Genomic DNA, 13,046 nt, shown 5'->3' on the forward strand with positions numbered 1-13,046 from the left:
CAGCTCTTATCTTAATATACAAACCCAGGTGTCAGAAGACTATTATGCATGAACTGATTTGAGCCCCTTATCCACCATCTTTGAGGAAGAATGTCGATTGTTTGGAACTCTCAGCACCCAGAAGCGGTGAGCCTGCCATATCCCACCTCATCCACCTCACATAACAGTTCCAATGCTTTTATGTCGTCCCATGGTTGGGTTTTAGCTCCAGCCGGACCAGCCCCTTGATTCTCTCCCCCACTCCATTCACCAGTCCGGTATATGTGTGTCCTTACGTGGACTAGCTTTCCTCCACTTGTATCTCCCTTCACCCTCCACGTGGCCATCACCCAAGTGGCACCCCCAAATTTCCAAGGCAAAATTTGTCCACTAGTGACATTGTGTTGGCACGACGTCCCGTTTTCGGGAGCCACAAGAGTACCCCGTTGCCAAGTGGCTCTCTTCTCATATTAGGATCAAATGGAAGGGTTCGAGACTATCGTGCGAATACGTAATTAATCATTCACTTGTTCGTATTCAATAATGAAAACTAAAAACGAAAAAGTAAAAATTATCTTTTTTAGTTTCTAAAGTTTGGCTTGTAGTTTTGATTTTTTGAACAACGAAAATTAAAAATAACTACCAAACGACTTGTAGTATTTGATATTTTAAAAACATTAAGAATTAAAAACAAAATAACTATCAAACGACCTTAAGTGTTTGTCCTTAAAATGTATTTATGTACAATAAAAAAAAATGGCAAATAAAATGGAAACCCTCGAAGCCTCGTGGGCAAGGGTCTCCCACCAGGGCCGGCTGAGAGCATCCGTCAACGGGTGTTCCCACTAAAGTGGTGCGTCTGCAGGTATTCCGCTTCCCACCAGTCAGCCTGAAATCAACGGCTGATAGCATCCGTCGTAGATTGGGTCAAACGGGTCGTGGTTCGTTCAAGGGGAGTGGTGGGTCCGCAATTCGAGCAAATGGCTGCATGCAATGATAATGCCTTATATACGGTACCCACGGAGGCTCGCGTAATGCGGGTCTAGGCTGGAGGTCCGTGCTCTCTCGGTGCAGGCAACCAGTCCACCGCTATCTCACTTCTCCAAAAATTAGGAATCCCAATTCCTTCCCTTGACTGCCTTCACTTGAGGGCACGACCAGTCGATTTATTTTTTTTTTTTAGTTAAATGATAGATTTAGTTAAATTAGTTACGGTTGAAGTTTGAATCTAAACCTGTCAACACATTTCCACTACTGTAAGTGCACTTGCGTCAATTCATATTATTAAAGGCACTCACTGTAACTCACCAATTCTTGAAAATCAAATTCCACAAACGACATTATTTATACTAATCGAGATAATGTGGCCTAAGTCTCACAATAGGCTCACAGTCGCAACAATGTACTTTAACTTCGTATTTGACAATAATCGAATCTAAAACCTTTCACTTATAAGTGAAGAGGAATACCACTAAACCGTAGTCAAAACCGAATAGCGTCGAGACCATCTCAACCATCATTACTAGCATATCTCTTAAATACAATCTCTCATTGATATAGTAATGATTTACACACACATTAATATATGTACTTAAAATTTAGCCAAACAATAAAATTTACAAATTCTAAAATATAAAATTTCATCATTTTAATTTTTGTCATTTTAAAATTTCTTAATAATATTAAATTTACTAATCCAAATGTAATGTAAGTGCTTTTAAATTTTCCAGCCATAAACGTTTTTAATTGCAAGAAAACCACTGTAACCATGACCAGATAAAATACCAAAGATGCCCTTATTATGTCACTGCTGGCCTTCCATTAACTCCGCCAGCCTCTTTAAAATGAACCAGAAAAGCGGGAGACACAAATAAAGGCGTGGTCAGTCAGAGAGAGAGAGAGAGTTATGGAGAAATCTAAGCTTAAGTGAGTGAGAGAGGGAGAGCCGGGAAATAAACAGAAGTACTGTTTGGAGAGAGGGAAAGTGACAGATATATTTTCCGGGAAAAAAAATGACGACTGGAAGAATGGTGCAAGAACAGAACCTAGAGAAGCACATAAAGAAACAGATGGGGTGCATGGCTGGCTTCCTCCAGATCTTCGATCGCCACCAGCTTCTCAGCGCCAAACGCCTCCCTTCCTCGGCGGTGAGTTTTCCATTTATTTTCTATTTGGTTCCCTGGGAAATGCCCAGTGTTTCAATCTCGCTTCTCGTACTTTCTCTTTCATTGCATTTAATTTATCATTTATTGAAACACTCTCAGACGGCGGTGTCGTCGCCAGAGTCGGAGTCGGCCACGTCGCCGGAGATATCCAAAGAATTGGAAAAACAACCGCAGAACAAGACGGCACCGTCTCCAGACCGATCGAAGCAATCTCCATCTCCGATGACGGATCTCCGACCTCCGTCACCAGAAACTCGCGCCCCTTCGTCGCCGGAACCTTATCCGAAATCTCCTCTTCCGCTTCCAGTTTTCGAGTTCAAAGAAGGCACGAGGTCGTCGTGGAAGTTTTCCAGAGAAGCCCCGAGGCTCTCACTCGATAGCAGAGCCACCGTCGACGCCAAAGGAAGCCTATACCCGAGGGAGATCCGAACAAACGCCGCCATACTAACCGCGAGTCGAAGCTCCAACGTCGACGGAGGAAGCGATAGCGAGAAGCAACACCGATCGCCCAGCGTTATTGCGAGGCTAATGGGACTTGAACCAATACAGCAGTCAAATCCCGAACCGATTAAACTCCGGAGATCCGCGTCCGAGTCCAGAGTGAACCGAGATCTGAACCAGTACCGGTTCGTCGACGGAAACAATTTCCAGCAGAAGCAACCGCCGCAACAGAATGTGCAGAGCCATAATTTTCCCGGCAATGCAGGCAAAGACGACCGGAGCTCCAATCGGGGCACCAGTCCGAGGCAGCCAGATCCGAAGAACAATGCGAAGGCTCAGAGCAAAGGAATGGCGCAGAGGAAGTGCTTCTACGACTCGGCGGACTTCTTCCCGGAGCCGAAGCAGAGTGTCTCTGTATACAACGAGATTGAGAAGAGGTTGAAGATGCCAGGAATCAACGAGCCGTCGAAAGATTTGGAGACGTTGAAGCAAATCCTCGAAGCTCTGCAGCTCAAAGGCCTCCTGCACTCCAGGAAAGCTTCCAATCAGATTAATTCCAGAAACTTCGTCTACGATCGGAGCTTCGAATCACCGATTGTTGTAATGAAGCCGTCCAGATCGCCGAGCTCGACTCACCGTGCGGCCAGATTCGGAAACGAGTCGCCGCCACCCAGTTCGGGGTTCAGGTCTAGGGCCGGAGTTCGCCGGAATGGTGAGTTGTCGCCGGCGGTGAGCCCGAGGCGCGACCTGCCGGAGAATGTACGGAGCCAGACCAGAGGGAGGAGTCCGGCTGCGCGCGAGGGCGGCGTGAGGAGTCCGAGTAGGAGAGGAAGACCGTTATCGATCGAAACGCAGCGGAAGGGGAATGATTCGGTGGAGCACAGGAGAGTGTCTCCAGTGCAGTCGCCTAAAATCAGTTCAAGAAGACCAGACCAAACGGCGGCGAATCGATCTCCCAGGAACATCAAGAAACCAACGGTTGAGATTGCTCCCAGGGAGGAAAAGGTGTTTCCTCGGGCGGAGGACGAATATTCCACCACCATGTCAGAAAGCAGCATCAACAATAGCACCTCTTCACAAGCCGACACGGAGGTACATTAATCATCATCAAAACATTAATTAACGTAATTAATGTTTGTTTAATTAAGTTAATTAACGTAATTATTTTTTGTTTAATTAATTTAATTAACGTAATTAATTTCGCAGAGGTGGAAGGTGGAGGAGTACAAAGAAGGGAGGAGTATGTTGGAGAGGTGCGATAAGCTGCTTCACAGCATAGCTGAGTTGCAACCGAGTCCTGTCTCGGTGCTCGACTCCTCGTTTTACAAAGAGGAATCTTCGCCTTCGCCAGTCATGAAACGCAGCATTGATTTCAAAGGTAAAAACTTACCTAGACATCACGTTAATCATTGACATGCGTTTTACCTTCTCACGTAACTTTAGTCGAACAAAAAGCCTTTTTGGCAAAACAAAATTTTGTTATATGATAGTGCATGATTGGTTTTAAATACTACCACCGTTAATGTGGTATTTCACTTGCATGAAAGTTCCACCACATGCACTATCATGCCATGCGATCCAACTTGCCCGTGTGACATAAAAATTGTCGCATGAATTAATTTTGAATATGTCACACACTATTTATGTACATAATTAGATTGAAATACTGTGACGACTCATGTCCATGAAATTGTTTGGGAGCTTTAGGTTGGTCTTTGTTCTTCCACAGTCCACGTAGACTTTGATTGCTAAATTTTTCGTTTTACTATGGCGGCGTATGTCACACATTATCTTTTATCACATCCGTTTATCATGCATTATACGATCAAAAATTATTGTAAATTTTTTTATTTAAAATTGAATATAAATAGTATCTGACAAAAAATAATAGCACGATGTACGATGAACAGATGTGATTAAATGATCTTTGTATCCTAACGAAGAGGATATGAAAGTGATTATCCTTCTACCAGTCCACTCTACTGGGACACTGTTTTTGTGCAGTTATGGAGGTAGGGCTCCTCTGCACTTAAGCCCAGTGAATATTTCTGGTTAAATTTATACCCTCCAATAAATACCTGCCACATCGGTGCAAGAAAAAGCAGGACCCAAATTTGTACTTATTCACCTCAGCCTTTTTCTATGCTCACACGTGGATTGATTTTATTGGTCTTTCCATCTTAACGGGATAATAGGTAGGTGGTTGTGTTGTACTCTGTGATGGTGATGCTGGAGGAAAACGACCACGTTTTGATAGTCAAATGGAATTGATGAACCCTTAATTATAATCGGTGACTATGACCCACCGAATTTAGTGGCATATAGTCCGTGCAGTATTGAAGTGTGACGTTTGCTATGTTACTCGTAGATCGGGATTTTAATTTGGTTGGTTTGGTTTGATTGTTACATTTAATTAACTTTAATTTTTGGTTTGATGAAACAGTTGAAATGGAAGACATTTGGGGGGAGGCAATGTGGGGAGCCGAGTCCGAAATCGAAGACGGGGATTTCATCTATGTATCGGAGATCCTTCGGGTTTCCAATTACTTACCGGAAGACTCCGACATTTTCCTATTACTAGAGAAGAAGCAACATTTCAAGGGAAAGGACACCTCCAAAGAGTCAACACTCGAGAGAAGGCTCATTTTCGACACCGTCACCGAAATTCTCGACCGAAACCGCCGATTGCCACCGTGGAAGGCGGTCTCGTGGCAAATTTCGTTGCCCGAAATTTGGTCGGAGCTTCGGAGAATCCGAGAGAGGGACAAGTCCGAGGACTTGTTCGAGGTCATATGCGGGGTGTTGAGAAAGGACCTTGCAGGCGACTCGATCAACGGTTGGGGAGATTGTTCGATCGAAATGTCCGACGCCGTTTTGGACATCGAACGGCTCATTTTCAAGGACTTGATCGGCGAAACGATCCGAGATCTCGCTGCTTTTCCCACCAACTATAGTAAAGTTTCGGCGCCTTGTAGGAAGTTGGTCTTCTAAAAGCATAAAGTTTCCATTTCGCGCGCTTTTTAAATTGTAATCAAAATTAAAATATCATCTTTTAGTTTTGAATCTTTTTTTTCGTATTTTAGATTAGAAAATGTTTGTCTCCGTTGTTAAAAACCAGGCAAAAAAAATCTAACGGTCGATCTGCTTTTGTAATCTGTAAAAAATGGTTTGTTTATTCTAATTTGTACTATTATATTTCGGGACATGTTGTTGAAAGTTGGAAGTGGGTTGCTCTCATGAAGATATTTTTTGCATGCCGAAAATATTGCATGATACACCAAGTAGCATAATACAAGTGCTTTGATACTTAAGAAAAATTTCAACTATTTATATTATGATATTTAATATATCGAATTATATTTTTGACCGACTGCAAAGTTTCTCGCTCTGGCATGTGAAAAAAAGGTAAAAAGTAAAAGTTGGGAGGGTGAAAAAATGGACAATGTTTTCCGCGATTGAATCAAAGATTGATTACACATGTTTTGTCTCAAGTGATGAGTAAACATTCCCATCATCATCATAATTCCACTCCCATCTTAATCAATAATCATTCCATACCCTAAAATTTTGGATCTTATTGTATAAAAAAATTCATAACGTTTTCCTATTGTAATACTTTTCTATTGCTAAAAATATAGAAAGAATTGAAAAGACTCGTTTACATCGTTACTCAAGTAACATGATGCTATGCGTTTCAAGTTTTTTACATTAAGTTGCATAATTGGTTAGAGTCTCTGTTAGACTCAGTCATGCACCATGACGTCTATATTTCATGTAATTTTTTTCTTGAAAATGGAACGAGGTGTGTGTTGAGTTGGCTCTGTCTCTTAATTAATTTGCGAGCTAGAGTTAGTTGCACATATTGATTATTGTTGTTGATAACGACGGATCTTGAAAGAACTCTAGGTGGAAGGATTAAGTCTGCACGCCACTGCAGTTAGCTGCTCTCGACTATTTAACCCTACCTCAACTTCTTTGAGACATTTTGTCTTTCATAGCATTCACGCTTAAGGTGAACATCAAATGAATTTTGAATAATTTCATGTGTAGAAATAGTGGACATTGAGAGAAACTGTGTACATTGATCGTTTTGTTGACCACCCCGTAACTTCTAATGCGTATAAGACGCCAACGAACATGATAAAACTATGCAGACATGCTCGCGACTGATCCTAACATCTTCCTAATTCGTTATATGGTCCAAAAGGAAGTGACTTAAATGAGGAAAAAAAAAAAAAAAAAGAGAAGGAATTAGATTGGACTATCTGGTTAGTAACAAACAAGCAACAACTAACAACTAACTAACAACAGTTAAGACCGTATTTATACCTATTTTTGCCTTTGAGCCTATGAAACCCATCTATCATTTACCTCATGTGTCTCCAGCTCCAATCTTTAAAATGCACAAACACACCATTTTCAGGACCTACTGAAAATGGTCCATCAAAAAGTCCTTATTAGAATATGGTCCTCAAATTTTGTTAATTATTATCTGGATCACATGCTTTTCTTCATGACTTCATTATTGTCACTGTTTGTATATACAGGTCGTGTTAATCTACAGCAACAAGCCGATACCCTATTCAATTATGTGGTCCATCAATCATACAAAGTCAAACAGTATTTTTCAACTCTTTATATTATTTTTCTGGTTTGCCAAAGTTTTGGACCGGCTGGTAAGTCTGCTTGATCAGACAAGTTCTCACATTGGCCAAACTCGGAGGAAACTAGGTTTATTGAGATCAGAGTCATATTTTTACGACTGGTGCTCCCTATCGATAACATGGTCGTTTATTCCTACCTAAGTTCTTCTCTGGTAGGCATGCACTTGTCAATAATGTAAAGGTTATCTATTTTCCTTCTCTTTCTTGTATTATAAATGGTACTTATTAGGTTCATATGGTTTGTGCATTGTATCATTTCAATTTGGAAGATATTTATAGAAAAAGAAAAAGGTTCGAATTTGGTGGGGTTTGTTAACACATAAGGGGGTGCCAATTTTTTTTCCCTCTCAAAATTATTGTACGAGCTAAGAGTAATATATAAATTCTGATTCATTCATACTGTATATATACACTATATATTAGTCTTCTGGTACTTTTATTCTTAAGGTTGGGAGACGGTAGATGTTTAAACTCTCCATCCACTAAAGTGGTCTATGACAATTTTATACGGTTTGATCAGAGTTTGGTCACCGTCACCTAAAAACGTTCTCGAATTTGATAAACTACTAAATCAGATGTCGAAACAACAAGAACAATGGATTATATATAATGTGAAGGGGTTTGTTTTGTCTCTCAGAACACACAAAAACACACACACACACACACACACACACAACTAATAGTGAGTGTGTGTGATGTGTTAATCCCACCAAACAACTCGTTTTCTTGCCTCTCGTATTCATTCCAATTAAATTCCCTTGCTCCCTCCCTAAGCACAAATGAATCAATCTCCTGAACCCTACGTACAAAGATATAGAAAAAAACGAAGGGGTTTTACTCAAAAACAAGGGAAAGATGGGGTCTTTGTCATGTGAAAAGGGCACAAGCTTATCTATGAATGTGTAAGAGATGTGGATGGGTGCTCTGGCAATGCCCACATGCCCATCATCTGCCATGGACTTCTCCATCATTTTCTTCTCTTTGATTGAGTGGTGGCTCTCATTCCCTCATAAATCCACCACATTTGCCCAAACTTACTTAAATCTGTCTGTGTTTTGGTAGGCTGTCATCGTCATCCCCATCGCTGTCTCCTCCCTAGGGTTCTTAGCAGATGCAAAATTTCTATTTTTCTGAAATATTTTGAGTAGGTAACGTGAGTACATTATTGGCTTTGGCTATTGAGTTGTACTTGTACACTACTGAATCTGCATACACCAATCAAGATAAACCCTAATACCAAAAGGGTCGGAGTCGTATGCGTAAAGTTCCCTTGGAATTCGTCGTTGGTTAATGTATCCCATCTGTTACCAATGTAATTGTCTCTACAATACTTTGTTGTGTATGTTTAGTCCCTCACAAGCTCATAATTGTATCCAATCAACTCATAGAATTTTAGGATAATTGCTCGTACAATGGAACCCAAGTTCGAAACTCACTTCCTCTAAATTAGATTAAAATAATGTCGTGTACCAAAAAAAAGAAAAAAAAAAGAAAAAAAAAATCCTAAATCTACTCTCTACCGATGGTTTTACTTTGGGAAAAGCCCCACTTACACAATAAACAGCAATAAAAAAAACTTATGCGGACTCCAATGGTGCCCATCAGGTATCGGTTGTGTACATTCGATCAACTCGTTACTTGCCCTCACGTCTAAAAAAAACATTAGAATGCGTTTATTGCATCAGACTAATTCGAATTGAATTAATTTTAAAGATTAAGCTAGACTAACTTAGGGCTGGTTTGGTATTGTTATGCTTTGAAAAAAAAAATGTTTTTGTTGTGCTGTGAGAATAAACAACTGTGAAATAAAGCAGCACAGTGTTTGGTAAACTTTTTTGTAAAAGTGTTTTGAAAAAAAAAGCAGTATTATAATGTTTGGTAAACTTTTATGTAAAACAGATGTGAAAAAAAAGCCGATTTTTCAAAGCTGAGTTTTGCAGCTTCTTGTTTTTGGCTTTTTTTCACTCAAAACTGTGAAAAAAAGCTGAAGCTGAATGTTTACGAAACACAAAAACAGCTCCCAGCTTTTTTTTATACCAGCTTTTTTTCAGAATCACCTCAGTACCAAACCAGGTCTTAGTGAAGCGTTTGGTGTAGTATCGGATTAAGAACTAAAATAATAAAAATAATAATATTTAATTCCATCTTTTACATTTTTTTTTCTTTTTCTTTTTTCTTTCACCTTTCTAGAACACCCTTTCTCTCTAGAATGCTCTCCATTTTTTTCTCCTTCACGTCCAACTGCCCGTGTCTCTCTTTTTACTTTCTCTCTCATCACCAAATTCCATTCTTTTTCACCACTTTCACCCTCATCATCAAATTCCTTTTTTTTTTCTTTTTTTTTTTCATTCATTCTCAACAAAAGCTTCTGATTTGTCATATGAGTTTTTTTTTTCTTCTGAATTTTTCACAAGCTTTTGAATTTCATTTGGGTTTTGGCAGATTGGTATTTTTTGTCTTCTGGATTTTGGCTGGCATCGTGGAGTTTGCCGACGATGTCCCAGCGGATGAAGGTGATGGTCAAGAGTGATATTGGGATGAGCAGAGGAGAAGCACTGCCTTTCGACAGCGAGCTCGGCGATAAACTCGAGATGTGCACGGGAAAAGCAGATATGAGGTCTCATGATTCTGGGTTCTGGGCAAGGAGAGAGGGAGAGAGTAGGAGAGAGTGAAACAGAGAGCGGAGAGAGGCAGTTCTTAAAGAGTCCCATGGTTTTCGGGGACTCCCGCTAAGAACCTCTAGTGATGCCTTTAGTCTAGGTGAGTCCGTGCTAGTCTCATTAACACTAATCCCGCATGATATCAAACACAGGACTGGACTAATAGTTAGTCCAGTCTAGTCCAATGACACTTAGTGAGGGCAAACAAACGCCCCCTTAGAGTACTAGTCCACATGAAAGAATTTTATTGTTTTTAATTTGCCTTTTTTGCTACTTAATACTACAGTATAATGTTATTTCTTTTCACTTGCGTCTAAGTGGGAGATCTTAGATTTGAATCTCGTGAATGACAAGTTCAATACCAATTTCTTCACCCCTTGTTGTAAGGAAAATACTTGTGCCCCTCCCATGAGAATCTACTTGTCCCACCAATTGAGATTAACGTATCTTTATCGTACGAACATCATAATGAGAATGATTTTCTTTTTCACCAGCTAAAGACCATCTTTGCACAAAATTATTTAGAATGTGATTTAGCCATTCATGCGTGTCAAACCAATCAACTCTTTTGATATAAATTTGAATCCTCATAATGAACTGTATATTTGTTTGTTGCACATAAACGACTGAACGATTTTCAAAATTGAATTATTTCTTCGTATAGATTATAATAAAACGATTCCGATTATGATATTTGTATGATAATAATACGTTGATCAATAGTGTAAAATATACCATTAAATAAAATTGCATTTTTTCATTATTGGGCCTCAAACGACCCGTTATTCATTTTGGTTTGGGTCTTTCTTTGTGGTTCCAGTATCTGGGTTTTTGTTCTAGAGCAAAATTTTGAGGTTTGTAACAACAGAAGGCACCATTGGCCCTGAGTCATCATGTTCCAACTATACACCAAGGTCCACCAAATTTTGGGCCAATAAAATGGGTAAGATAATTCCTCCTGAACCAGTTAAGCTTCACGATCATTGACCCCCGCTTCCAACTTCTCACCTCAGAAGATTGAAGAAATTAATCAGAGCTAAGCTGCCAAGGTTCTAATTCACCTACAGCATTTGTGAGCATGTTATTTCTTTCAAATTCTCGAATGAGTATTACTCTTTGAAATCGTTTGATTTTCATCTAGTTTGGGTGATGGTGAAAATCCAAACGATTGAAAGCGTATATTAAAACCCCTAGTCTTTAGCTTTATTTTGCTCTAGAACCCTAGTCTATGGTGGTGATGATGAAATCGTTTGCTGAAACTTGAATTAAAACCCTAGTCTTTAGCTTTGTTTTGATAACACGATATTTTAAGTACTCAAATTTATTTAGACGGAAATTTGAATTCGCATGTAGAGGGACGAATGAACACTGCTTTGATCGACTGACCTAACCCACGTCAGAGACCTTTAGCTTTATATATATCATAGAATATGATGGCTTAACACTGTTGAGGCTATGAGCAAATGGGGAGAGTGGGAGAAAGTGAATGACATTAGAGGGTGGATCCTTCTATTTCTGGTATTTCTTGATGATCCTTAAGGATTAACTTGTGTAGAAGTTTGAGATGCAAATAAGATGCCTCTTACTTGAATGACGTGGTGTGATTGAGATAGAAAATTGGACTTTTTAGGAGGAAAAAAATTATTTCCACCCTCAATTGACAGTGATAGTGTGCTAACACTTCTTTCATTTTTGATATTATGTACATATAAAATATTAATTTTCTTAATACCACTTACAATTACAAGTTGCCTATTTCGTGAAATCTGACTTAGTTGCATGGTGAAACCAAATTCCAACACCTATTGACAGAAGTCCATAAGTAAAACTTACCCTCACAAAATTGGCTTATAGAAAAATAGTACCTAAAAACTGTAAATTAGTATAGAACATCACTTGTATTAAAGAAAATGTGATATATAGAGGCCTAAAAATTCTTTAGTTTCTTTTTTGTTCATCTCACTAAGCTAGGAACATGCCTCATTCTTCTCCACCATCCTTCTAATACTAGACATCGGGAACACATGAAGAAAGTTCAAAGCATATTATGATGATGAAGGAATGAATTCCCCCTTCATCAGATGAATATTTTAATGGGTCAAAGATGGTCTCTTGGCACTTGGTTTTCTGTCTCAGTGAGATCGAAAAGACGGCAGAGGAAGTCTCCTCTGATGTTGAAGGTGGGGGACAAGACATTGCTAGGCCACCCTTTGCTCAACTTATACCCTACATTCCATCTCAACTCAAAAACTCCTTCTCCTCTCAGGGAAACCTAATTGCATTTTCCATTAGTAACTATGAAGCTGATGACACATCATCAAAATATTGCTATGATTACGGTGTAACAGTTGAATTTTGGTAATTATATCTTTGACCAGTAATTTAGTGGTTAAAAGCCCAGAGTATAAAATATTGCAAAATATACTAGAAAATTCGAGCAACGAAAACTTTAAGCAGATTACTATTACACAGCTAATAGTTTGAGGGTAAAAAAGTGAGATTTGAATTGTAACGCCTTGTCACGTTTGTACATCAGTCATTGTTCTTTTCTTCCTGATGCCTCATGGGAAGAAAATGAAGATTCAACTAGGATCAACAAATTCCATGAGTTGAGAGTACCATAACCTTTCTCAGTTGCTTGTTGGAGCAGCAAATTTCTGTGATTATTTACATTCTTGTAGTCATCCAGCTTGAACTTCTCCATCGCTGTCGAAAGAAGAGAAAGCGAACTGAGATGAATTTTGATTGCTTTAAAGATATTAAGTTTGATTAATATATATTCTTGTGGTCTAATATTCAATTATGATTTCAATAGCTACTTTGTTATAGATGCATAAACACATAGAATATAAGAAAATTAAGTCCTAATTCTAACTAGTTCAATTATGAGACAAACCTCAATATGTTCTTTATTAAAGAATGCATTTTCAACCGTTCTTTAATAGAGAATGGACGTGTTGCACATAGAATTTCTAGATTCCAATAGCTTAGTTTCTGCATACTTTATCCAAAATTACCTCTTTCTTTTTGCCATGGAAAGCATCCCATGGTGTTACTTGGAGCAGTCATTACTGTTGTGCCTTCTATTTACTTTGCCTGCATGCATCAGTTATGTATGAGATATATGATGCTGCATA

The 13,046-nt window shown here is 39.2% G+C and overlaps 1 protein-coding gene across 1 annotated transcript; it reads left to right on the plus strand.

The window, feature by feature from the left end:
- Positions 1-1,829: 1,829 nt before the first annotated feature.
- On the plus strand, positions 1,830-5,783 carry LOC103960078 (protein LONGIFOLIA 1). The gene is made up of 4 exons (XM_009372469.3): positions 1,830-2,126; positions 2,244-3,677; positions 3,792-3,963; positions 5,029-5,783. Exons 1-4 carry the CDS (start codon positions 1,992-1,994, stop codon positions 5,574-5,576), a joined length of 2,289 nt encoding a protein of 762 aa, XP_009370744.2. The 5' UTR covers positions 1,830-1,991; the 3' UTR covers positions 5,577-5,783.
- The last annotated feature ends 7,263 nt before the right edge of the window (positions 5,784-13,046 follow it).

This window comes from the organism of the source record quoted next, unplaced genomic scaffold, assembly GCF_019419815.1.
Source record: "Pyrus x bretschneideri cultivar Hongxiangsu unplaced genomic scaffold, Pyrus_bretschneideri_v1 Contig23, whole genome shotgun sequence".
NCBI lineage: Eukaryota > Viridiplantae > Streptophyta > Magnoliopsida > Rosales > Rosaceae > Pyrus > Pyrus x bretschneideri.